Consider the following 27,425-nt stretch of genomic DNA (forward strand, 5'->3'; position numbering starts at 1 on the left):
AGGTGGGCACCAAGCCCCCAACCCACTCCTCAGCAGTAGCCCTGATGTACAATAAACCAGTCTGGTGGCTCCAACCTGGCTTGAGTCCCACCCAGGGCCCCTGACCAGCCCCTTGGCGCTCATGGGGCCTCAGCAGCCTCCCCAGATCCAGCCCCTACCCCTGCCTGATCCATCCTTACCTGGCATTTGACCCCATTTGAGAGATGGGTATACCGAGGCTCAGAAGGTGACACCTTACCCCCTAGTCACCCTTGGAGACCCAATACTGGTTACTTGGGTTAGTGACAAAGTCTATAAATAGGTCCTGGCTTCTGCTGGAACGAACTAGAATAGGCTGGTGAGAGATTTCAGGCCCCAGAGGGGATGAGGAGGGCCCCACTCAACCTGGATACCCACATTTCAGGCCCAGCCACCCTCAGCTTGCACCACAGGCCAGCAGCTCAGCCAGCACCATCAAGTCTGCTGCCCCAAAAGCTGGCGAACTCAGGGATGGCTGGGAAGCAATAGGCCAAGTTAGCACCCACAGCTCAGTCTTCAGATGCCAGAGCTCTCCCTGGGAAGCCTGATGGCAGCCCAGGAGTGAGCCATCTCCCTGGGACTCTTAGTCACCCCAAGATAGGATGGGCCCCCTTTCCCTGCCCCTTAGGGATGCTCATCTCCCAGTCCCTGCCCAATAGTAGTTGCCACTCACGGCCACGCTGGAGTGGGAGGACACTCATCTACGCTCCAACCCGGGCTCTGTCCTCTGAGTGGCCAGGTCAGGCCGGGCACTCAGGAGGCTTGGCAGGGGCCAGGAATGAGCCCCTGTGGGCCGCAGGCATGCCCTAGGGACAGGGGTCAACCTTGGACCCATGTGACAATGGGGTGGCCAGAGCAGAAGGAGGCCATGTGGGGAGCTGGGAGGAGGACACCCTGGCTCTAGTCCTCGCTCTGCTGCGACACTGTGTGACCTCAGGCTTCTATTCCCCTTCAGCCAATGAGAAGTTTGCACCAGACGGCTGCTGGGGCCTGTCTTCCTGCTCTGACTCTGGAGCTGGGACCTCATTAGCCTGGAGCCCTAGCTGAGGGTGGGGACTGCCACCGTCTACCTGTGCCCACCACCCCAACAGTTTGTTCTGGCCTCTAAGCACGCACAGGCACCACCCAAGGGCTTCTAATGACTGTCTGCTTACCTGAGTCATAAGCAGACTTCCTGGTGCATTTAGGTTAACAGCTTGGGGACCACAGACACTCAAGGCAGAAGCACCGCCCCCAGCCAGGCCACTTTTGCCTTCATGACAGTGAGCTCCACAGCTCTTAGCATTCAGGGAACTTGGCCTCTCCCTTGGCACTGAGTCAGAAGACCAGCCAGGGCCCCGTTCAGTCTCCAGCTTATCCCCTGTCGTGGGCTTTCTGGCAGGAGGTGGTGATCCTGCAGCTTACTGGAACAGGGAGCGTGGATGAAACCACACTGAGTTTATGGAAACTTGAGGCCCCTGAAAGGAGGCAGCCAGGCCTGCAGAAGCAGCAACTCTGGATTTATTGGATGTTTTGTCATTCGTGGCTCTGAGTCTTGGGGATGTCAGAGGCTGGGGACCAGGCCAGCCAGAGCTTCCTCAGGAGCTGGGGGACCCAGCCCCCAGGCCTCTCCTCCATTAGGTCCACCTCAGAAGCCTCTAAAAAGCACAAACAGACATGCCCTGTGGGTTCCTTGCTGGGAGGAACCTTTCCCCAGGGCCAGGGTACCCTCTGGTGCCAGGGAATCAGGTCAGCGTTGATATAAGGCTAGGCATTCCTCCACCCCAAGCGCAGTGGCCTCAAGTCCTGCCAACCCAAGAAGGAAGCAGGAGGCAGGGGGTGCTCATCAGGAAAGACAGGGCATCGGCTGCCTGGGTTTCTCTTCCCTCCCCTCCCTGGGGCAGGAGGGTCAGGGAGGAGCTCGGCTGTCTGTGGCCTCTGCAGGGTCACCGAGCTTGGAGAGGAGAGCAGCCCTGCTACAGCAGGTGGGGCCAGTTGTCTTACCAGAAGTGTATGCAGCAATCTCCTTTTGGACCTTTTTATTTTCCTGGAGAGGAAGAAGGGGGACAGTGGTGGGATGAGACGGGCTCTGCACTGTGCAGATGGGGAAACAGGCCTCACTTCACAGGGAGTCAGGGGAGGCCAGGATTCAGCTCTCCTCCGCTCAGGCCATGTCTACTCCTCTCAGCTCCTCACAGAGCTGTTGCTCGACTGAGATGGCAGTTTGGCTCAGTCATCTTGGGGGTGCCCCCGCCCCCCATTGCCCTCCTTCCCCAGGGCCTCTCCACTCCACCCTGCAGAGCCCTGGGGCTCCTCAGTAGGACCTATGCTGGGATGTTCCAGTCGAGGCTTCCTTACCTCCCAGCCTGGGGTCCCTGCCACCTCCTCCTCCTCAGGTACCTCCTTCCCAGCAGGAAAGGGGGAAGGAATGGAGCTGCCTGCTTCCTCTCCTGGGGACCTCATCTCCCGCTCGTCCGAAGACAAGATATCAGCCTCCTCCTTGGGGGCAGCATCATTTGGTCCTCCTGTTGCCTTCGGGGTCATGGCCTGCAGGGAGGGACAAGAGGGCAGAATATGGGCAGAAAAGCCCCCTGATCCCCCAACCCCTCTCCCTGTTCTCCACACCTGGAGTGTGTGTAGTTCTTTGTTTTTCCAGGGAAGCCCCTCCCTTCTCAGCTCATGCTGTGGTAGGGTTGTAGGTTTCCTAGAGGGGCCCTGCCACTCTCCCTGGGACCCCTGGCCATGAGCTGGGGCATCCCTGAGCCTCAGGGAGCTCTGACAGGAGACAGCCCGGCCCCGGGCCCTTCCAGGGCAGGCCTCACTTACCTCAGAGTCTTGCTTCTCCCCACTCTTGACTCTGTGTCTCTGCAGAGGGCAACAGGGGAAGTGACATTCAGCTGTGAGTGTCTGGGAGTCCTTCCCTGCCTGGCCCATCCTCTTATGGTGTGCGCCTACTGAGGGTGCCCAGGACAGCCACCCTACCCCAGGGGGAGAGGGGTCCCCAGCCCTGACCCACCTGAGTGGTCACAGGGTAGCATTTATCCATCAGTCCCCACACTGGCCTTAAGGTCTCCCCTAAGGGCTGCATGACAAGGAGAAAGAGAGAGAGAAAGAAGGCTGAGGTGACATATTAAGGGCTCAGCTATGTACTAGTCCACTGTCAATGCCTGCCACGAAGACACCTAAAGACTACCAAGGATTTAAGGAAAACTTCACACAAACAATAATTGATGGCTTTAGAAAGATAAACTTTGCATTTACAAAACAAGTATGGGCGCTAAAATAGAAATGTTCAAACAACAATCTCTAATTCTTCAAAAACAAATATGATATTATAATAGGAATTAAAAATTAAAAATCCAATCAAACTGTAGAAGGTAAAGAATAGAGGGAAGAGAGCGGGAGGTCCAACAGCTAAATCATAGATCTTTCTGAAAGAGGGAACAGAGACAACAAACTGGGGTGGCAGGGAGAGATATCAAATAAATATGTTCATTTTTTACCAAGACAATTTCCCAAAGATGAGCGACATGAGTTTCCAGAAGAGAAGGAATCGCCAAGTGTCCAGGACAATGGATGAAGGAGACCCACCCTAGATTATGCCATCAATAAATTTCAAAACACTGAGGATTTAGAGAACCTAAAAACTTCCACAGATATGAAGAAAAAAGTCTGTTTTAGGAATTCAACTTTCATCAGACTTTTCAACACCAACCCTTAGAAGCCAGAAGAAAATGAGGAGCTTCAAAATCTGTCAGAAAATTATTTCTAGTCTAGAATTCTATACCTAGCCAAACTTAGTTAAATATGAATTAAGACCTTTTCAGATATGTAGTATCTCAAGACTACCCCTCAGGAAGCAACTGGAGGCTGTGCTCTCCCCAAATAAAGAGTAACATCAGCTCCCACACGTGAAAGAAGTGAAGCACTCCCCACAATGACGGTGAAGGGAGGTCCCAGGACAGCTGAGCAGCAGGCCTCAAGGACGTCCCGTCCAGATGGAAAGAGGAGGATGGAGGGCTCCATGAGATATGTCTCCAGAGAAACGATCATACAGATAAAACACCTAATTTGTCTAAGTGTATTGCAAGGAGATTAATATTTTTGGTAGAGATTTTGGATGAATTAATTATAGGTACAGAGAAAACAAATTTTTTAAAAAAGAGGAAAAAACAAAATTATACACAAAGAGTAGTTACAGTACACTACGTGACTCAGGAATACTATTTACATAGTTTTAAAATGTAAACCCTCAGGCTTCCCTGGTGGCGCAGTGGTTAAGAATCCGCCTGCCAATGCAGGGGACACGGGTTCGAGCCCTGGTCCGGGAAGATCCCACATGCCACAGAGCAGCTAGGCCCGTGCGCCACAACTACTGAGCCTGCGCTCTAGAGCCCGTGAGCCACAACTACTGAAGCCCGTGCGCCTAGAGCCCGTGCTCCACTCTAGAGAAGCCACTGCAGTGAGAAGCCCGCGCACTGCAACAAAGAGTAGTGCCCGCTCGCCGCAACTAGAGAAAGCCCGTGCGCAGCAACAAAGACCCAATGCAGCCAAAAATTAATTAATTAATAAAAAAAAAACACAATGTAAATCCTCAATATTGATCTAAATAAAATTACAATACAAGCCTATTAGAATGACTAAAAAAAAGGTAAATGTTGGAAATGATATGGAACAAATGGACCCTCTCATTCATTGCCAGTGAGAATGCAAAATGGGTGCCAGCCATTTTGGAAAGGCTTTACAGTTTCCTACAAAACTAAATATACGCTTGCCGCATGACCCCACAATCCCACTGCTAGGTATTTACCTAAGTAAAAGGAAAACCTATGTTCACACAAAACTTGTACATGAACATTTATAGTGGTTTTATCTGTAACTGCCAAAAAACTAGAAACAATCCAAATGTTTCTTACTTGGTGAATGGACAAACCGTGGTACATCCATGCAATGGACAGCTACTTAGCAATAAGAAGGAACAAACACTGCTACACACAACTGGGTGGACCTCAAATGCCTTGTGCTAAGTGAAAGAAACCAGGCTCAAAAGACTACATACTGGGGAATTCCCTGGAGGTCCAGTGGGTAGGACTCTGTGCTTCCACTGCAGGGGGCCCAGGTTCAATCTCTAGTCAGGGAACTAAGATCCCACAATCCTGCTGCACAGCCAAATAAATAAATAAAAGACTACATACTGGATGTTTTTTTGTTGTTGTTTATTTATTTATTTATTTATTTTACTTTTGGCTGCGCTAGGTCTTTGTTGCAGCGCACGGGCTCAGTACTTGCCCCATGGCATGTGGAATCTTAGTTCCCCGACCAGGATCGAACCCGCGTCCCCTGCATTGGAAGGCGGATTCTTAACCACTGGACCACCAGGGAAGTCCCTGCATGTTTCCATTTATATGACCATCTTGCAAAGGCAAAACTATGGGACCAGAAAACTGCTCACTGGATGCCAGGGGCTAGGAGTGGGGAAAAGGTTGACTATAAATGAGTATGGGGGAATTTTTTGAAATGATGAAACTGTTCTGTATCCTGGTTGTGGTGGCAATTATACAATTGCATACATTTGTCAAAACTCACAGAACTGTACACTAAAAAGGATGGATTTCACTCTGTATAAATAATACCTTAATTTTTTAAAAATGAGTGAAAAGAGCCCTCTGTGTGGCATAGGGACTTAAAAGCCAAAATGAGGACTTCCCTGGTGGTCCGGTGGTTAAGAATCCACCTGCCAGTGCAGGGGACACGGGTTCGAGCCCTGGTCCGGGAAGATCCCACATGCCGCAGAGCAACTAGACTGCGTGCCACAACTACTGAAGCCCACGTGCCTAGAGCCCGTGCTCGGCAACAAGAGAAGCCACTGCAATGAGACGCCCGCGCACTGCACGAAGAGTAGCCCCTGCTTGCCGCAACTAGACAAAGCCAGCACGCAGCAACGAAGACCCAACACAACCAAACATAAATAAATAAATAATAAAAATTAATTATTTAAAAAAAGCCAAAATGATATAAAAGTCAGCAAAAAAGCAAAACTGATACTTAAAATTTTTTAACACCTGAAGATGTCATTACTCAGAATAAAACATTTACAATGCCAAAAACCAGGATATAACTATACTGGAAGACTAGAGAAAGGTGAGATGTATGTTGGAGGTAGCAGTAAATGTGCAGCTGTTACGAGAGCTAAATCCTCATCTTTCGTTGTAGGAATTCATTCGATAATGTTTAAATCTGAAAAATTAAGACAAAGCAGGATAAGCTTTCTTTTTTTTTTTTTTTTTTTTTTTTTTTTAAGCTTTCTATTTAGAACCATGGAAGCAAAATCAAAGGCTTCAGCTAGAAAATTGGAAGCTGGAAAGACTCCCACCCTGGGCTGTGGGAATCATGGGTGAAGAGGATGGGTGAAGGGACAAAAGACAGCTAGTTTTTTGTTTCAAGTCTTAAAACTTTGACTCCTTGAACTATGTATATGCATATCTTTGATGACAATAAAACTTTTTAAAATGAAAATTTGGTTAATTAAAAAAAAAAAAAGGAAGCAACATAGGACTCTGTCTCTAAGGCACCTGCCAACATGGGCGTTATTAGGGCTCTCCAACCTCTGAATAGTCCCTCCCTAAATATGTAGCACACACTTCTCCGTGTTGCTGGGTCACAGATAAGCTTATTCCCACGAAAATCCTCTCTTCCCAATAGCACTAGATGGAGAGCAGGAAGCCTCCAGAGACCAGGTATGTGGCTCTGTCCTGTCACCTGGGGCAGCCTGGGTCTAGTCACTGTTCTTCTGGGAGCCTACGTTTCCTCCTCTATAAAGTGGGAGCTGCTGGGTTGCTGCGAGGTTTCAATAGATGGGCAACACCTAATCTAGCACGTGGCCCTTAGTGGGCATCCAGTGTCCATTTGTGTTTTCCTGACAGAGGGCTGGGAGGAGGGGCTTCTGCCATAGGTTCCTGGACCTGGGATGTTAAAGAGGGTATGTAACCCCAGGCAGGTATCCTGCTCACCACCACCCGATTCACATATGAGTGTCAAACCATATTCCAGGGCTACTCACATGCATTAGGGGTCACCTGTTCCTTTAGGTTTGTCTAGGTCACTGCTACGGAGCCCTGAGGTGAGCTTACAGCCAGCCCATGGTGGGTGGGGCCTCTGTTTGACACTTTGCCAGGAACACAGGAAATTTCTCCAGAGCCCTCACATTCACACACACACACACACACACACACACACACACACACACACACACACAGTTGGTTGACCATTTGAGATCAAGGAGTATGACCTCTGTTTTTGCTACAGTGAGACAGTCCCTCTAAACTCTGACAGAGGTCCCTACCTGTGATGATTCCCCAGCAATCTCATGGTCAGGAGCTGTTTTCCCCACACACCCCTGAAAATAGTAGTACACCACTCCTGCAGGTAGATGAAGAAAGACTAGTTAAAACGTTTAAAAGAGTGATGTAATTATTTTTAAATGTCAGTATTTACAATATGCCAGAAATTATATCAACTATTTTAATGTGTGATGAAAGATATTAGATATTAACTTACAATGTGTGAAGGGATAGTTTTTCAAAAGGTATGCAAGCAAAAATCTGAAGATCACTGCTGTAGGACATTATTTGGTTGTATGCATTTTTTGGTTTGTTTGCCGGTTTTGTGGGGTATGCATGGATTTTAGAGTGAGATATGGGTTCAAATCCCAGACTCACCATGAAGGTGCAGAGGGAAGAAAGGGGGAAAGAAGATCAGCCTTGGCTCTGAGCAGTGTGACCAGCCCTGGGGAGCCAGGTACATGGCAGTCTCAGGAGGGGGCCTCTGGGAATCCCAGTGAGTAGCTGGAGACTGGGGTCCTGCCATCATCCCCAAATTACCCCAGCACCCAGACCCTTACCTGCAAGAATGAAGATGTGTACTACATACAGCAACTTGTATAGCCTGGAAGGAAAGCAGAGCTGAGTGTGAGGCTGGGGCCTCGTGCCCTCACCAGTGGGTGCTGGTTTTCCTCCCCAGTCCAAGCCCCAGGACCTATTCCACCAGCACTCGTCCAATCAATACTTGTGGATGAATGAATCCATCAGCAGTAACAGGGCTCAGCCTGGGCTCCCTGCTGACTGGCCGGCATGCTCTGTGCCTCTGCCTACTGCTGAGAAAGCCAGACTTGGTGCCTGGAACCCACAAGGATCCCCTGACCCACTCCCTTCTCCTTTCCTTCTTTGTTTACACAGGTCCATCTTGCCTCTCCAGCCAGAAGGCAGGGACTTAGCCTTGGCTGGACACTCATAGTTATTCATTCAAGTGCTGGATTGGCTCTTCCCCCCAAAGCCCTCCAAAGCCCTCCCTACTCTGGACTGACAGATCCCACAACCTAGATTAGAAATAATATCTCATTGTCCATCCTCCTCTTCTAGGACCCCTCCCTCGGGACAAACAGAGTGTCTTCTTCTAAATTTTTTTTTGGCTGTGCTGCACTGCATGCAGGATGGTTCCTCGACCCGGGCCTCCACAGTGAAAGCGCCAAGTCCTAACCACTAGGCAACCAGGGAACTCCCTCAAACAGAGCATCTTGGCACTGCCAGGATGATGGCTCCCTGCCTACACACACACACACACACACACACACACACACACACACACACACATGTCCCACCTGTCAGTACCAGGTCCTCCACCCTGACCCTGAGTCCCAGAGACACTATAACAGTCAGGGAAAAGGGAATATAGAACCCTATTTTCCCGTCCTTGTGGCACCAAGTGAGGGGTCCCCTTTCCTGGTCTTTCGGGGCATGGTAACAGGCCCACCTAAACTTTACCTCTCTCTCTGGCAGCATAGACCAAACACCATTTTCAGTCTAAGAAGAAAAGATGGCAAGAGTCAATGCATCACATAGACCCAGGGTCCTGGTGTTCCTTTACTCTGTGGCTTGCAGGGATTGCAATGGGCTAGAGGCAGTTGGGGGAATGGCAGGACCTCCACAAGCAGGGTTCATCCAGGGGAGAGCCTGCTGGTCACAGCTGGAGGCTAAACTCAGGATGGAGTGGGCTAGCACTAGGAGCTTGGAAAATGCTCAGGAATTTCTCCCAAGACCTCAGAGCTCCAAACAAAAGCTGGTTTCAACGTCCTCAGAGCTGGAAAGGTAGGTCCCAGGGAATCAGGATGGGAAATGCGGGGTTGGGAGAGGATTAAGGAAAAAGGTATAGCTCTATTAAACATTTTGTGTAAAATGACCCCAGGTGTAGGTGGCTAATTATAATAGTAAATAAAAATGATTTAAAACTACGAACAGTTTAAAGTATTTTCTGTGTTACACAGCATTTTGGGAATAATCTTGGGAGTTCTGGGGGAGATTCCCTAGCTGCCTCAGAAATTCCCTCTCTGTCTAGAATCCCACCTTCAGTGTCAAATTGCATATAAACTGACACTGTGGTACAGTCAAGGTCTCCAGGGTGAGGTGGACCTCAGTGTGGCCTGGTGAGCCTCTGTTTCCCAAGTGAGTTCCCCATTCTCCACAGGGACTATTTCGTTTTTTTTGTTTGTTTGTTTGTTTTTTAGATGTACGTCGGCCTCTCACCGTTGCGGCCTCTCCTGTTGCGGAGCACAGGCTCCGGACGCGCAGGCTCAGTGGCCATGGCTCACGGGCCTAGCCGCTCCGCGGCATGTGGGATCTTCCCGGACTGGGGCACGAACCCGTGTCCCCTGCATCGGCAGGCGGACTCTCAACCACTGCACCACCAGGGAAGCCCCACAGGGACTATTTCGGAATCTCTCTTTAAACCTCCAGCCCCTCCTCTGCCTTCCTTACCTTCACCAGGGAACACACGCGCTACCAGATGGGTGTTCCCTAGACTTTCTGCCACCAAACTCACCCATCCTCTGCTTCTCACAGGTCATTTCCTCTTCAGGGGAGGAGGCTGCGCGCCCCTCTCTGGGGCTAGCCCCCTCTCGTACTCCATTCACCTGGTCTTCTCATAACCTGGGTGTTTGGAGGTCCCCTCTCTCACTTGTATATTCATCCTTTCCTTTTCTGGCTCCTTCCTATCAGTATTTAAACATATCACTCACCTCTTCCACTAAAAAAAGAAAGGTCTTCTCCCTGAACCCATATTCCTTCTCCAGATACAGTCCTTATTGTCCCCTACCCTCCACACCAGTCTCCTTGAGAGAGCTGACTGCAGTACATGTCTTCACCCCTCTTCACCTCTCCCTCGCTCCACAGCCCACTGCAATGTTTCTGTCCCCATCAACCCCTGAAGCCTCTCTCACCAAGGTCACCAATATGCTCCTAGTCACCAAATCCAGTGGGCCTTTTTCGGGCCTCAGCTCACTTCCCCTCTCTGCAGGGAACTACAGCACCTCCCTTCATACTGAATTACCTTCTCTGAGAATACTGCTACCAGTATACTCAACAGTAAGCTTTTTAGTTATTTATAACTTGGTGTGAGCAAAGTTATCAGGCTTTTTCTGAGGGAAGGTTTGGAGGAGAGAACATGAGTCCTGAGTGAGAGAAGAAGAGGGGGAAAGGGGGAACGTCAAGTAGAAAGGGATGCAGGACAGGCAGGCTAGGAGTCGTAAAGACAATTTTCACCTGCTTGGGTGGTTTATTGAGCGCAACCTTTTGAAACTGCTTACCAAATCTACCAACCCTGATGATGTTAGTGATTTGCAGAGTATCCTTTGACCATATCAGTGTACAGGCAACCTATTCACCTCCCCTCAGGCTCCAGGACTGAGACTGAGAAGGGCACCGGAGCTCAGCTAAGTCTGGCAGTCCAGTGCACAGCCCCTCCCTTTCACAGGAGAGCGCTGTCTGTGTGTGACATCATGTCTTAGGGGGCTTTATGACAGGACAGCCTCTCCAACCTTGGCCAGAGTAGCTTGTCATTGCCTCAGGGTGGCTTTAAATCCCAACCAGTCAGAGAAAGCACCTTTGTAGGTATCTCTTTTGTTCCATTCAATGCCATCAATGCTGCCTGAGCACCTGCAATGTGCCAAGCTCTGTGCAAAGCCCTGTAGAGACAAAGACACAAAGACACAAAGGTGTATAAGACTCAGTCTTGTCACATAACACAATAATCTTGTTTTTAAAATAAAAAACAAGAACACAGCCTGACCATTTCTAAGTGTAATCCATTTATTCAACCAGTGTCTGCTGAGCTTTCATTCTGGTCCAGGAATAATGCTGAGGGGATAGAAATGTAAATAGGACACACAGACTGCCCTCAGGGTGCTTGAAGAAGTCAAATAGCATCTTCTGATTCAAGACAATAGCTTTTATACCCTCCCCAAATTACTATAAATGTAACTAAATAATAATTACAAAACTATGGTGGTTAAAACTGAAGAATGCCTTAGTTTCACATACACATGAAATATTTACCAAGAAAGATCACATTCTCAACCATGAAACAAGCCTCTATAATTTAAAAGATTTAAGTAATTTCAAGTACATTCTTTGACCACATGGAATTATATTATAAATTAGTAACAGAAAGATCCTAGAAAAATCCCCAAATAATTGGATACTAAATAACACACCTTTAAATAATATATGTGTATCAGATGTAGAGAACAAACGTATGGACACCAAGGGGGGAAAGTGGCAGGGGAGGTGAGGTGGTGGTGTGATGAATTGGGAGATTGGGATTGACATGTATACACTAATATGTATAAAATGGATAACTAATAAGAACCTGCTGTATAAAAAAAAATAATAAAATTCAAAAATAAATACATAAATAATATATGTGTGAAATAGGGAATTCCCTGGCAGTCTAGTGGTTAGAACTCTGTGCTCACTGCCAAGGGCCTGGGTTCAATCCCTGGCCAGGCAACTTAGATCCCACAGGATTTGCAGTGCAGCTAAAATATATGTGTGTGTGTGTGTGTGTGTGTGTGTGTGTGTGTATACATATATATATGTATATATATGAAATAAAAAATCAAAAGGAAAGTTAGAAAGCATTTTGAACTGAAAGAAAAGAAAAAATATCAAAATTTGTGGGATGCAGCTAAAGCAGTACATGGAGGGAAATTTATAGCACTAAAAACACCTATATTAGAAAATAAGAAATGTCTCTAGAAAATAAGCTTACGGTTACCAAAGGGGAAAGAGGGTGGGGGAGGGATAAATTAGGAGTTTGGGGTTAGCAGATACAAACCACTATATATAAAATAGATAGGGAGGGAGACGCAAGAGGGAAGACACATGGGAGCACATGTATATGTATAGCTGATTCACTTTGTTATAAATCAGAAACTAACACACTATTGTAAAGCAATTATACCCCAATAAAGATGTTAAAAAAAAAAAATAGATAAACATGGGACTTCCCTGGCAGTCCAGTGGTTAAGGCTCCGCACTTTCACTGCAGGGGGAGTGGGTTTCACTGCAGGGGGCATGGGGGTGTCAGGGAACTAAGATCTTGCATGCCACGTGGCACAGCCAAAAAGTAAAAAAAATTAAAAAATAAAAAACAAGGTTCTACTGTATAGCACAGGGAACTATAATTCAACATCCTGTAATAAACTGTAATGGAAAAGAATATAAAAAAGAATATGTATAACTGAATCACTTTGCTCTACACCTGAAATTAACACAACATTGTAAATCAACTATACTTCAATAAATAATTAAAAAAGAAAATAAGAAATGTCTCAAATCAATGACCTCAGTTTCTACTTTAAGAAACTAGAAATGGAAGAGCAAATAAAAGCCAATGTAAGCACAAGAAATTTTAAAAATCAGAGTGAAAAGAAATGAAATAGAAAACAGACAAAGAAAAGAAAAAAGTCAATAAAACCAAAAGCTCAACAAAGTGTACAATCCTCTAGATAGACTAGATCAGGAAAAAATGAATAAGATGCGAATTATCAATATCAAGAATGATAAAGGTGACTGATGCAGATTCTATAGATACTAAAATAAGGGAACATTATGAACAATGCTATGCGGATAAGTTTGACAACGTAGATGACATGGACAAAATCTTTAAAAGACACAAAGTACCAAAGCTCATGCAAGAAGAAATATATAACCTGAATAACTCTATATCTATTAAAGACATTGAATTTATTTAACTTTCCCACAAAGAAAACTTCAGGTCCACATGGCTTTACTAGTAAATTCTACCAAACTTCTGAGGAAGAAATAATACCAATTCTACACAAACTCTTCCAGAAAAAAAGGAGGAAATACTTCCCATCTTGTTTTATGAGGGCAGCATTATCTGATATCAAAACCAGACAAAGATGACATGAGAGAACTACAAAACAACATCCCTCATAAACATTGATGCAAATATTATTTACAAAATCTTAGCAAATTGAAAACAACAACATATAAAAAGATAATACATCATTACCAAAGGAGTTTACCCTCGGGAATGCAAGGTTGATTCAACATTCAAAAACCAATCAATATAATTCACCATATTAATAGACTAAAAAACAAAAATCATATGATTATCTCAACAGATGCATAAAAAACATTTGACAAAATCAACATCTGTTCCTGAAAAAAATCTCCCAGCAAACTAGGAGTAGTTAGAACATCCTCAACCTGATGAAGGACATCTATGAAAAACTTAGAGCTAACAATATACCCGATGGTAAAATACTAAAGGTTTTCCCCTTAAATTCAGGAATAAGGCAAGGATGTTCGCCCTCATTGCTTCTATACAACATTGTACTGGAAGTTTTAGACAGTGAACTAAGTTGAGAAATAGAAGTAATTATCCCTTACACCATCGGTAAACCTACCACACTCCTGAAAGGGGCAACGATGTCAAAGAAGAAGCATAATATCAGACTTCCCTTACCATGCTTAATCTAGTCCAGTAACCAACCTAAAATCTGATTTATTATCACTTGTTGATTTTCTTCCTGAAGTCAAATTGTATACTTTTAGTAACAGATTTCTAGAGTCAGAACCTCATGACTGCGATGATTCAGCCCTTTACACGTATAACTTACAAAACTACTTGTGTTAACATTCCCTCATCAATTTATGCTGCAAATTGCAAATGAGACAAAAACCTCTCACTTGCATCTATATCATAATTTTCCTCATTGATTATACTAATGTTTTTCAAATTTGATACAATCAGCCATTAAATGATGATCACCTCTTTCAATGAACTACAAAGATTAAAATTTAAAAATAAAAGAGAGAAGTAAAAGGTAACCAGATTGGAAAGGAAGAAATAAAACTGCCTTTATTTTGCAGACAACATGATTGTGTATAAAATCCTGTGGGATCATCCAAAGAGCTACCAGAGTTTTTAGCAAAGTGAAGGATATAAGATCAGTATGTAAAAACCAATTGTATTTGTTGTGAACCTAAAAGTGCTCTTAAACAAATGTATTAAAAGTCAGTTGTTCATAGCACTGAACAATTGGGAATTGAAATTTTAAAAATATCATTTATTATAGCATCAAAAATATGAAATACTCTGACAAAAAATATGTGGAAGATCTGTACACTAAAAACTACAAAACATTATTGAAAGAAATTAAAGACCTAAATAAATGAAGAGATAAACCAAGGTCATGAATCAGAAGATTCAAAATTATTAAAATGTGAATTCCACACTCAAATTGATCTATAGATTCAGTGTAATCTCAATAAAATTTTCAGCAAACTTTTTTGGTAGTTGAAATTGATATGCTGTTCCTAAAGTCCATATGGAAGTGCCAACGACCTAGAATTTTGAAAAAGTAAAGTTGGACAGTAATCAAGACAGCATGAGATTGCTGATGTCAAGACAGATGGAACAAAATAGAGTCTAGATATAGACCCATATATTGTCAGTTGATTTTAGACAAAGGTGTAAATGCAATTCCTTGAAGTGAAGGAAGCCTTGACCCTTAAATCATATAATTTTAAATTGACTTAATGAGGCAAAAGTGACACCAAGCTTTCCATATGTATACACATCCTGGTTAAGATTTTTGAACGTAAAGAACAAGAAAACATTAAGGCAGGAAAAAAAAAAAAGGTTACCTAAAAAGAAAAAAGAATCAGAAATCAGAATGGCATAAGAATTACCACATGAAATACTAAATGTTAAAGGACAGTGTAGTCATGTTCTACAGAGTTTTGAGGGAAAATGATTGTGACTCAAGAATTCTATGCTGAGCCAAGTCAGCTTTCGGTGTCAAGACAACAGAAAGGTTCTCAGGAGCCACTAAGGCCAGACATCAGACTGCCATCTGTGTACGGTGCCTCTCTCTTCTACCTCAAACAACAGAGGTAAAAGAAAGTAGATCTTTAAATAAATCCATAATAGCGCTGGAAAGCAAAATGTGGTACCCTGTTGAACCAGAAGCCATAAGGAATCTCTCAGAAATGGAAGGCAGGCAGGATGCGGTTGACAGAGGAAACCAAAGAACAAAATACAGGCAGGAGAACATCACTGTGAGAGGCAGAGAGTCCCTGGGAGTCTCTGTCCGTCAGAGTGACAGATCTGGGGAGCAGGAGAGAAACTTATTGGGATGATTGGTTTGGGGATTCATGTGAAGCAAAAAGATGATGACTTCCTCTCTTTCCCCACCTGTGGCAAGCAGACAGAAATAGATGCATCAACCACCAGGTGAGAGCAATGATTGTGAGGCCCCTTGCTGGATGGCTGGTAACACCCAGCAGGACTGGGGACCCCCATTATCCCAAAGTCTAACCATAAGTGTACCCTGCCTAGCAATGTCTTATCCTGACTCCACAGAGACTAATGCCACTTCACAGTAAATAAAACCATTCAAAGAGAATCCATCAGAGAATCTCAAAGACAGACTTGAGCACTTAGCCAGAACTTGCCAAATATTTGAGGAAAACCAACAGTAGAAAAGAGAGGCACAATGCTATACAAACAAAAAAAAAACTAATGACTAAGGAAAAGAGTTAATAGAAAAAATAAAAAGAGACTTTAAATATTAAAATCCTCAAAAAGATAAAAGAGGATATGGCACCCATAAAAGTGAATTGTCTATTAGGGAAAAGAAACAGCTACAGTGGAAATAAAAATAGAGCTGGTGTGGGCTTCCCTGGTGGCGTGGTGGTTGGGGGTCCGCCTGTTGATGCAGGGGACACAGGTTCGTGCCCCGGTCCGGGAGGATCCCACATGCCGCGGAGCGGCTGGGCCCGTGAGCCATGGCCGCTGAGCCTGCGCGTCCGGAGCCTGTGCTCCGCAGCGGGAGAGGCCCGCGTACCAAAAAAAAAAAAAAAAAAAAGAGCTGGTGAAATATCGGCTTCCCATTAAGGCTTTTCAAAGACTTAAAAGTTTCAGCCGTGAGGGAGTAGCTGGTATTGGATTTACCTTTGCACAATAAACAAACATAAAAGGGGACAAAATACATTCAACTACTTTTAGGCATGGAGAGCAACCAATGCAGATTTTCTCCTGAGGGTACTTCCCTAAGTGTGACCTGGAGTGGTCGAGCCAAGACAGGGAGCAGAATTCTTACTGGGTATAAGAGGCAGAGCCTGGGGTTTAGGGCTGCTAGTGTCACAGAATTTGAGGGTCAGGGAAGTGAAGTGGAGGTAACCATAGGCAAAGAGCCTGAAAGGTCTGAGTATAGATGTTCGAGTCCTTGGCCAACTGCTGGGCTGAGCAGATAAGACAGCGCAGCATACAACTTCAGGGAGCTGAGAGCACATGGGGAAATTCAGAGTCACATAGTGCTGGATGACACTGGAGACTGGGCCTGGCCAAAGTGAAGAGATTTTGGTGCATACTCCAGGCATTCAGTTAAGACTCCAGAAAAGCATCACCCTAGGAATAAGGACTGCATCTACAACTATGGGCAAAAGTAAAATAGTTCCAATCAACTGAAACCTAAATTCAAGCCTCAAATCCTGCCAAAACAAAAGTTGATGTTCCTTTTTTATTTTTTTGTGGTTTTAAAAAAACGTTTATTTTATATTGGAGTATAGTTGACTTACAATGTTGTGTTAGTTTCAGGTGTACAGCAATGTGATCCAGTTATACATATACATGTATCTATTATTTTTCTTGATATTCCTTTAGAGAAAAATTAACATAATCTACAACATATCCATGATGTCCAGCTAACAATAAAAGTTACTAAACTTTGGGACTTCCCTGTTGGCACAGTGGTTAAGACTCTGCGCTCCTAATGCAGAGGGCCTGGGTTCAATCCCTAGTCAGGGAACTAGATCCCACATGCATGTCACAACTAAGGAGCCCACGTGCTGCAACTAAGGAGCTGATGAGCCACAACTAAGGAGCCCGCCTGCCACAATTAAGGAGCCAGCAAGCCGCAACTAAGACCCAGTGAAACCAAATAAATAAATATTTTTGTTAAAAGTTACTGAACTTATAAAGAAGGAGGAAAAATTAACTGATAATTAAGAGAGAAACAGTCAAAGAAGTTGACCCAGGGATAATCTAGATATTGGAGTTAGCAGATAGGGACTTTTAAAAATGGCTATGATTAGCATGTTAAAGAAAATAAGACAAAAAGATAGACAAAACAGATGAAGATCTAGAGTAATTCAACAGAGAATTCAACTCAGTAAAAAATCAAATAGACACTGTGGTAGGACAGCCTCTAAGATAGTCACTAATAATCTCCACTTCCTAGTATTCATTTGAGTGTGGTCTGGATTTATTGAATAAATTTGGTAGAAGTGAGATGTCACTTCCAAAATAAGTTTACAAAAAAGACTGTGGCTTCCATCTTGAACACTGTGCTCACTCTCACTCTCCGAACACTTGCTATGGGGGAAAACAGGTGCCTTATAACGAGGCAGCCCTGTGGAGAGCCCCAAGTGATGAGGGCCCAAGGCCTGCCAACAACCATGAAGTGGATGCCACCTCACACTCTTCCCCAGCCCAGGTGAGCCCTCAATGATACCACAGTGCCAGCTGACGACCACCTCATGAGGGACCTTGAGCCAGAGGCACACAGCTAAGCCTCAGCTGGATTCCTGGTCCCTAGGAAACCATGAGATAATAAATGTTTGTTGTTTTAGCTGATAAGTTTTGAGGTAATTTGTTCATAGCAATAGATAATAGACACTCTAGAACAAAATACAATATCTGACATTAAGAACTCACTGGACCAAATGGGTTAACAGCAGACACAGCAGAAAATAGAATTAGTGTGGGGAACAGGTACAAGATGCTTTGTGAGCAACAAATGCTCTGTTCTCTGATCCCCATCCAAAGGTCTTGAGTTTCTCTTAGGGTCTGAATATACATACACATACTATGTGTAAAGCATTCTATGTTCCCTGTTAGGAAAACTCAGCAGTATAAAGATGTCATTTTTGGGGGGGGGGGCCACACCCACAGCTTGTGGGATCTTAGGTTCCCCCACCAGGGATTGAACCCATACCCTCAGCAGTGAAAGCACAGAGTCCTAACCACTGGACAGCCAGGGAATTCCCAAGATGTCATTTCTATATTCAATTATAATCCATATTCAATGCAATCTCAATCAAAATCCTGATGATATTATTTTTTTGTTTAGTTGTTTCCAGTTTTACTGAGAAATAATTGACATACATCACTGTAAAATTTTAATACATACAGCATGATGGTTTTATTTACATATATTGTGAAATAATTACCACAGTAGGTTCAGCTAACATCCATCTTCTCATATAGATACAATAAAAAGAAAAAAAATTTCTCCTTATGATGAGAACGCTTAGGATTTACTCTTAAGAACTTTCCTATGTATCATAGAGCAGTGTAAGCTACAGTCATGTTGTGTATTACATCCCTAGTACTCATTTATCTTAAAACTGGAAATTTGTACCTTTTGACCTCCTTTCTCTAATTCCCCCTCTCTCTACCCGCTGCCTCTGTGACTTTGGGGTGTTTTTTGTTTGTTTTTAGATTCCACATGTAAGTGAGATCACACAGTATTTTTCTTTCTCTGTATGGCTTATTTCACTTATCATAATGCCGTCAAGGTCCATCCATGCTGTTGCAAATGGTAGGATTTCCTGGTTTTTCATGTCTGAATAATATTCCATTGTATATTTAGACTACAACTTCTTTATCCGTTCATCCATCAGTGGACACTTATGTTGCTTCCCTGTCTTGTCTATTATAAATAATGCTGCTATGAACGTGGGGATGCAGATATCTCTTCAAGTTGGTGTTTTCATCTCCTTTGGCTACAGTCCCAGAAATGGAATAGCTGGATTATATGGTAATTCTAATTCTTAATTTTTTAAGGATCCTCCATAGTGTGTTTCATAGTGGCTGTGCCAATTTACAATCCCACCAACAGGGTTTCCTTTTCCTTTCACAACCGTGCCATGATTTGTTATCTCTTGTTTTTTTGATGATGGCCATTCTAACAGGCATGAGGTGATATATCATTGTGGTTTTAATTTGCATTTTCTCAATGACTAGTGATGTTGAGCATCTTTTCACGTACCTGTTGGCCTTTCATATATCTTCTTTGGAGAAATGTCTATTCAGGTCCTTCACCCATTTTTTAATTGGGTTATTTGGTTTCTCTGTTCATTTGTTTTGCTACTGATTCTTTACATACTTTGGATATTATAACTAAAATAAAGGAGAAACCTTGAGAGTAGCCAGAGAAAAACAAATCTAGGACCTATATGAGAAAAATCAATTTGAATGACAGCTAATTTCTCATTAGAGGCCATAGAGGCCAGAAGGAAGTGACACAATACTTTTCAAGTGTTGAAATGTCAATCCAGAATCCCATATCCATTGAAAATATCCTTCAGGAATGCTGGGGGAAATCAGGAAATTCTCAGATGAAGGAAAACCAAGAGAATTTGTCACCAACTGATAGGCTCAACTGACTATTTTTTTGGAGGTAAAATTGGTATATCACATTTTATGAGTTTCAGTTGTACAACATTATAATCTGATATCTGTATACACTACAAAGTGATCACCACCAAAAGTCTAGTTACCATCCATCACCATACAATTGACCCTCTTCACCCATTTCGCCTACCCTCCAGCTCCCTTCTGCTCTGGTAATCACCAATCTGTTCTCTGTATCTATGAGTTTGTTTTTGTTTTATTTGCTCATTGTTTTTTGCTTGCTTTTTTTTGTTTTGTTTTGTTTTTTAGATTCTACATATGAGTGAAATCATATGATATTTGTCTTTCTCGAGATCCATCCATGTTGTCACAAATGTCAAGATTTTCTTTTTTCCTTTCATTCTTTTCCTGTTTTGTTGATCTGTCTGTCCATTTTTTATGCCAATACCATACTGTTTTGATTATTGTAGCTTTTAACTGAATTTTGATAAGGGTGCAAAAGCACTTCAGTGGAGGAAAGCTGGCTTTTCAACAAATGGTTCTGGAGTAATCAGACATCCATAGGCAAAAACAAAACCCCTCAATCTAAATCTAACAGCTTATATGAAAATTAACTCAAAATGGGCCATGTACTTAAATGTAAAACATAAAACTCTTAGGAAAACAATCATAGAAAATCTTCTGGACCTAGGGCTAGGGTTCTTAAATTTGACACCAAAAGCACAGTCCACAAAAGGAAAAAAAATTATAAATTGGCTTTCATCAAAATTAAACACTCCTGGGCTTCCCTGGTGGCGCAGTGGTTTAGAGTCCGCCTGCCGATGCAGGGGACACGGGTTCGTGCCCCGGTCCGGGAAGATCCCACATGCTGCGGAGCGCCTGGGCCCATGAGCCATGGCCGTTGAGCCTGCGCGTCCGGAGCCTGTGCTCCGCAGCGGGAGAGGCCACAACGGTGAGAGGCCTACATACCGCAAAAAACAAAATAAAATATAAAATTAAACACTCCTGCTCTGTGAAAGACCGTGCGGAAAAGATGAAAAATCAAGCTACAGAGTGGTAGAAAATGTTTGCAAACCATGTATCTGACAAAGAACTAGCACCTAGAACATATAAAGAACTCTCAAAATTCAACAGGTAAACAATTTAATTAGAATATGGGCAAAAGACATGAAAAGCCATTTCACTAAAGAAAATATAAGATGGGAAATAAGCACATGAAAGGATGTCAACATCACTAGCCATAAGTGAAATGCAAATTAAAACAATAATGAGCTATTCCTACACATCTATCAAATGGCTAAAATTAAAAAGTTGCTTCACCAAAAGCAGAACAGGAACTGGGTCACTCATATATTGCTAATCAGAATGCAAAATGGTACAGCTGCTCTGGAAAACAATTTAATAGTTTCTTACACAATTACATATGCAACAAACACATAACCCAGCAATTGCACCCCTGGGCATTTATACTAAAGAAATGAAGGCTTGTGTTAACACAAAAGCTGTACACAAATACGTACAGTTTTACTTATAATAGCCCCAAACTGGAAACAACCCAGATGTCCTTTAAGGGGTGAATGGTTAAACTGTGGTAAATTCATACCATGGAATACTACTCAGAAATAAGAAGGAATAAACCACTGATACATATATCAACCTGGATGAATCTCAAGAGAATTATGCTGAGTGAAAAAAAAAAAAATCCCATCCAAAAGGCTGCATACTGTATGATTCCGTTTATAAAACATTCTTCAAATAACAAAATTATAAAAATGGAGTCCCTTTATTAGGGAAGGACTAAGGAAGGAAAAGGATGACATGAGGGATCCTTGTGGTGATGGAAATATTCTGTATCTTGATTATATCAATGTCAAGTTTGACATTGATTTAATCAATGTCAACATTGATTATATCAATGTTGCAATACAGTACTATTGTTTTACAATATGTTACCATTGGGAAAAACTGGGTAAAGGGTACGTCTGACTTTTCTGTGTTATTTCTTATACATGTGAATCTATAATTATCTTAAAAGTTTAATTTAAAATATGTAGCATAATACAGGGAAAATTATAAAAGCTGCTTTCCCTTCCCTACAGGGGCCAGAAAGAAAAGGCTGAGTATAAGGCGTGTGGCTGTGTATCTTGGCCCTGATGGATCAATTCCTGATACCTCCCCGTTGCTTTTGCTTCCATCTTGGGACCCCATGATCCCATATACCACTGGAACCCAAAACACCCTCTGCTCAAATCTCTGACTCTAAGGTGGCGGTCTCAGGAAGAAGGATGCAACCATTTTAGATAGAAAAGCTTTAAATCAAGGCCAAAAGTGGGGTGAGAGGAGGGATGGAGTAGAAGAACAACACCGAACCCACGTAAAAAATTCTGGGAGCTGGGACTTCCCTGGAAGTCCAGTGGTTAAGACTTTGCCTTCCAGTGCAGGGGGTGTGGGTTCGATCCCTATTCGGGGAGCTAAGATGCCACATGGCTCGAGGCCAAAAAACCAAAACATAAAACGGAAGCAATATTGTAACAAATTCAATAAAGACTTTAAAATGGTCCACATCAAAAAAATCTTAAAAAAAAATACTGGGATCTAGTTCTCACTCCACTACCAACAGCACAAGTATCTTAAATGCTGAGGTCTTCAATTCAACCCAATTTAACATTCACTGGGCACCAACGACAGTGGCGAGAGGTGGCTAGGGGTAGTGGTTAGTCCTTAACCTATATGTACATCAATGTCCCCTACCAAAAAAAAGTAATATTCTTTTCTACAGAAAATTGAAAAATTTGGGTTAAATTGAAAATCTTGGGTTAAATGTTCATAAAATCACCTTTAGAAATCTCTATTTGTATTAATCCATAACATATAATATAAGTAAAAAATGGGGGCTTAAGATGCAAACACAGCATCTAGGCAATGTCCTGGGTGCATTCCAACCCTCCCACATCAACAAGACTACCACCCTCCACTGGTTCTTGGTCACTAGGATATACTCTGTAAATGTGTTGTAGGGATTGAGGCTAAAGAAAGTTAACGGGATTCTCATAATCTGATTAGTAGGCAAAGGAAAGAAAACTGACATTTATCAAACATCTGTGTGAAGCAGACACTCTTCCAGGCGCTTCATAGTATATACATTATCTCATTTAATCCTCTCAACCCTGTGTGGCAGCCATTGTTATACCCGTTTTACAGATGCAGAAACCAACGTTCATGGAGGAAAGGTAACATGCAGGTTGTAACTGATATCAGGGACTGACAATACATTTTTTTCACTATATGCTACATTGCCTCTAATTTTATAGAGGATATTTATTTTCTGTACTGTGCCATCCTGTCCAATTTTCTAAAATCATTGTTTTTAATAAGGACAAATAGGGTTTTTTCCTTTTTTCAGGTGATGAAAGGAAGAAGGCATTATTAAGGCACACTGGACTTTACACATTTGAAAAATCATCAGACCTTTTTTTTTTTGGCTGCGCTGTGTGGCATGTGAGATCTTAGTTCCCCGACGAGGGATCAAACCCGCGCCCCCTGCATTGGAAGTGCGGAGTCTTAACCACTGGACCGCCAGGGAAGTCCTGAGACCATTTTTTTCCAACAGCTTTATTGAGATATAATTTTCATACCATAAAATTCATTCCTCACCCATTTTAAGTGTACAATTCAATAAATTTTAGTATATTTACAAAGTTGTACGCTATCACCATGAACTAATTTTAGGGCATTTCCATCAGCCTAAACAGAAACCTTATGCTACATTTACTCCTCATTTCTACTCAGCTCACTAATCTACTTTCTGTCTCTATAGATTTGCCTTTCCTGAACCCTTCATACAAATGGTATCATACTGTATTGTTGTGTGTCTATCTTCTTTCTCTGAGCATAATGTTTTCAAGGTTCATCCTGGCTGAAGAGTTTTCTATTGTATGGATGTACCATATTTTGTTTATCCACTTAAAAAAATTTTTTTTGGTATATCCAGTTGATAGACTTTGGGGCTGTTTCTACTTTTTAGCTATTGTGACTAATGCTGCTGTAACAATTCACATACAAGTCTTTGTGTGGACAAACCTTTTCATTTCTCCTGGGTAGATACTAGGATTGGAATTGCTGGATCATATATAGTCCATGTCTACCTTTTTAAGAAACTGCCAGACTGTTTTCCAAAGTAGCTGTACCATTTTACATTCCCATCAGCAACATATGAGGGTTCCAATTTCTCCATGTCCCCACCAACACTGACTATTGTCTGTTTTCTATTTTAGGCATTCTAGTGGGTGAGAAATGGTATCTTACGGTTTTGATTTGCATTTACCTAATGAACGCTGAGTGTCTTTTCATGTATTATTGGTCATTTGTATCACTTCTTGAGAAAAACAGCTATTCAAAGCCTTTGCCCATTTAAAAAAAAAAAAGCCTATTTTTTTAAGAGCAGTTTTAAGTTCACAGAAAAACTGAGTGCAAAGTACAGAGTTTCCATATACCCCTTGCCCTGCCCACCCTCCAGCCTCCCCCACTACCAACATGCCCCATCAGAGTGCTATATTTGTTGCAATGGAAGAACCTAGATTGACACATCATTGCCATCCAAAGTCCACAGTTTACATTCGGGTTCACTCTGTGGGTTTGGACAAGTATATAATGACATGTATTCACCATTATAGCATCATTCAGAATGGTTTCTGACCTAAAAACCCTCTGTGTTGTACCTATTCATCCCTCTTTCTACCCTAGTCCCTGACAACCAATGATCTTTTTATTGGCTCCATAGTTTTGCCTTTTTCTAGTATGTCATATAGCTAGAATCATACAGTATGTAGCCTTTTCAGATTGGCTTCTTTCACTTAGTAATATCCATTAAAGTTTCCTCCATGTCTTTTTATGACTCATTTCTTTCTAATGCTCCATAATATTCCATTGTCTCCATGTACCACAGTTTATTTGTTCACATCCTGAAGGCCTTCTTTGTGGCTTCCAACTTCTGACAATCATGAATCAAACTGTTATAAACATCCATGTGCAGGTTTTTGTGTGGACATAAGTTTTCAACTCATCTGGGTAAATACCAAGGTGTGTGATTACTGGATTATATGGTAAGAGTATGCTAGCTTTTTTTGTTTGTTCGTTTTGGGGTTTTTTTGGCTGCCCCTCACAGCATGTGGGATCTTAGCTCCCAGACCAGGGATCGAACCCAAGCCCCCTGTGGTGAAAGCACGGAGTTTTAACCACTGGACTGCCAGGGAAGTACAGAGTATGCTAGTTTTGCAAGAAACTGCCGAACTGTCTTCCAAACTAGCTGTATTCCCACCAGCAATGAGAGTTCCTGCTGCTCTACATCCTCATTAGCATTTGGTGTTGTCAGCTTTGCTTATTTTTATATTGGGCTATTTTTTTTGAGTTGTGTCTTTTATATATTCCAGATACAAGTCCTTTATGGAATATACCATTTGCAAAGATTTTCCCCCAGTTGTGAGTTGTTTTAGAGACCTTTTTTTTTTTTTCAATGAATAAGAATATTAAACACTAAACTCATGACAGTGGTTACTCCTAGAGGAGGCAGGAGCATGAACCAGGTCAGAATTACACAGGTGGGTATCAGAGGTAGAGCGCAGACTCTGGAGTCAGCTACGTGGGTCTCAGCCCAGTATTGTCAAGTAACTTAGCCTCTGTGTTTCAGTTTCCTCATCTGTAGAATGGGTATAACAGCGCCTATCTCACAGGTGTGTTTCAAGGCTTAAACAAGTTAATGTGCCTGAAGAATGTAAAACAGTGGTTACCAGGAGCCTGGTACACATTACATAAATGTTAACTGTACTACAACTTCTTGAGGTGGGTACTGAAGTTCAAAAGTTCCCATTCTACCATGCTTTATCACTTACATATGTTACATGCTTTTTTAACTTTTGGGGAAGGCTTTTATTCTTGGTTCCTATTTCTTTCCACTACCCCATCTCACAGTTACCACATTTTTATATTTCAAAAGTTCTTTCTTAACTAATATCTAGTAGATGCCTTTAACATCAGGCTATAGATACATTGTCTCATTTTGTTTTATCACCTCAGCTCTTTTTTTTTTAACATCTTTATTGGAGTCTAATTGCTTTACAATGGTGTGTTAGTTTCTGCTTTATAACAAAGTAAATCAGCTATACATATACGTATCTCCATATCTCCTCCCTCTTGCATCTCCCTCCCACCCTCCCTATCCCACCCCTCTAGGTAGTCACAATGTTACAATCTTTCTTTTCGTGCATAATTCATTTAAATGTACAAATGCATTTTGAAAAATAATACAGGGGAAAAATCCAATTTTTTACCCTTTAAAATGGGTAAGACTGGGCTAGATGCAGGGCCATCCCCCATGCTGGCTGGGGTTCCAGAGCTAAGCTCAGCCCTGACCCCTGCTGCTTCCCCAAAACTCACAAAGTATCAACTGCATTTTCAGAAATGACCAGTGGACTCCAGGCAGGAGTCAGTCTGGGGCAGAACCTAAAATGGCAAGTGACCCTAGGCTGCACCACCTCACTTTCTTCACCTGTAAAATGGGGATGCTAACAGTACCTACCTGATCTATGAGATTAACTAAGACTAAGTAGAAAATCTACGCACGGCCTGACATGTTGTTAGCTGTTATTTTTCCCTTTACCCTTCCAGCCTCCCCTTGATGTTCAGAGATATCCTCAGTAGAAAAATGCTGGGAAAGGGACTTCCCTGCTGGTCCAGTGCTTAAGACTCTGTGCTTCCACTGCAAGGGGCGCGGGTTCAATCCCTGGTGGGGGAACTAAGATCTCTCATGCCCTGCAGCAAGGCCAAAAGAAAAGAAAAGAAAAGAAAAATGCCAGGAAAGAGAGAGGTACCCAGAATGGACGATCTAAGGTTCCTTCCAGCTCCAAAACTCTGGGCTGTTTTTCATAGAGATCCAGAGTTTGGGATGAAAACGTCCCCGTCTAAAATGGGGCTGATGATATAACCCACCTCCCTGGGCTGTGGAGAAGGGCCGAGAAGCTCAGAAGCTCAAGGCCAGGAGAGCGCTTTCACGGCTCTACCTCGCTTCAAAAGAGTTGGTTTATAGGGGGGAAAAAAGTTATTGCGGAAAAGCCGCAGAGGTGCCAGGCCAACGCCACAGCAGCCCAGGCGCCATTACTTGCCTCAGCAGGGCCCACGGCCCGTGCGCGGAAGATCCACGACGTGCGTGCGGATGGGCGCTACCACACTAGCGCCCGGGGCAGTTCGCGGGCGTGACGCAGTGGACGCCAGACAGCAGGCACGCGCCAACTCGCGGCACAACGGCTGGCCTGGGCCCGAGCGCCCCCTGGCGGCGCGGTCGGGCGACCGTTAGGACGTTCAACGGCCGAGTGTAAGATTCCGCAGGTGAGCCAGCGCAGCCTCCACCTGCCTCTCTCACACAGAGAGGGAGAGAGGGAGAGAGGGAGAGAGGGAGAGAGGGAGAGAGGGAGAGAGAGAGAGAGAGAGAGAGAGAGAGAGAGAGAGAGAGAGAGAGAGAGAGAGAGAGAGAGAAGGAGGGAGGGAGTGGGAGTGGGGACGGAGAGGGAGAGAGAGAGAGGAGAGAGAGAGGCTTCTCAGCCAATCAGAGAGCCCCATAGCGGTTCTCCCGCCCACCAGTAGTTTAGGGGCGG

The 27,425-nt window shown here is 43.4% G+C and overlaps 1 protein-coding gene across 1 annotated transcript; it reads right to left on the minus strand.

The window, feature by feature from the left end:
- Window positions 1–1,533: 1,533 nt before the first annotated feature.
- Window positions 1,534–8,848, minus strand: LOC136131589 (uncharacterized). The gene is made up of 8 exons (XM_065888406.1): window positions 8,817–8,848; window positions 7,898–7,941; window positions 7,340–7,416; window positions 3,014–3,079; window positions 2,824–2,862; window positions 2,356–2,544; window positions 2,002–2,044; window positions 1,534–1,655 (listed from the first exon to the last, which is right to left on the minus strand). Exons 1-8 carry the CDS (start codon window positions 8,846–8,848, stop codon window positions 1,534–1,536), a joined length of 612 nt encoding a protein of 203 aa, XP_065744478.1.
- Between the last annotated feature and the right edge of the window lie 18,577 nt (window positions 8,849–27,425).

Source organism: Phocoena phocoena, chromosome 11 (genome assembly GCF_963924675.1).
Source record: "Phocoena phocoena chromosome 11, mPhoPho1.1, whole genome shotgun sequence".
In the NCBI taxonomy this organism is placed as follows: domain Eukaryota; kingdom Metazoa; phylum Chordata; class Mammalia; order Artiodactyla; family Phocoenidae; genus Phocoena; species Phocoena phocoena.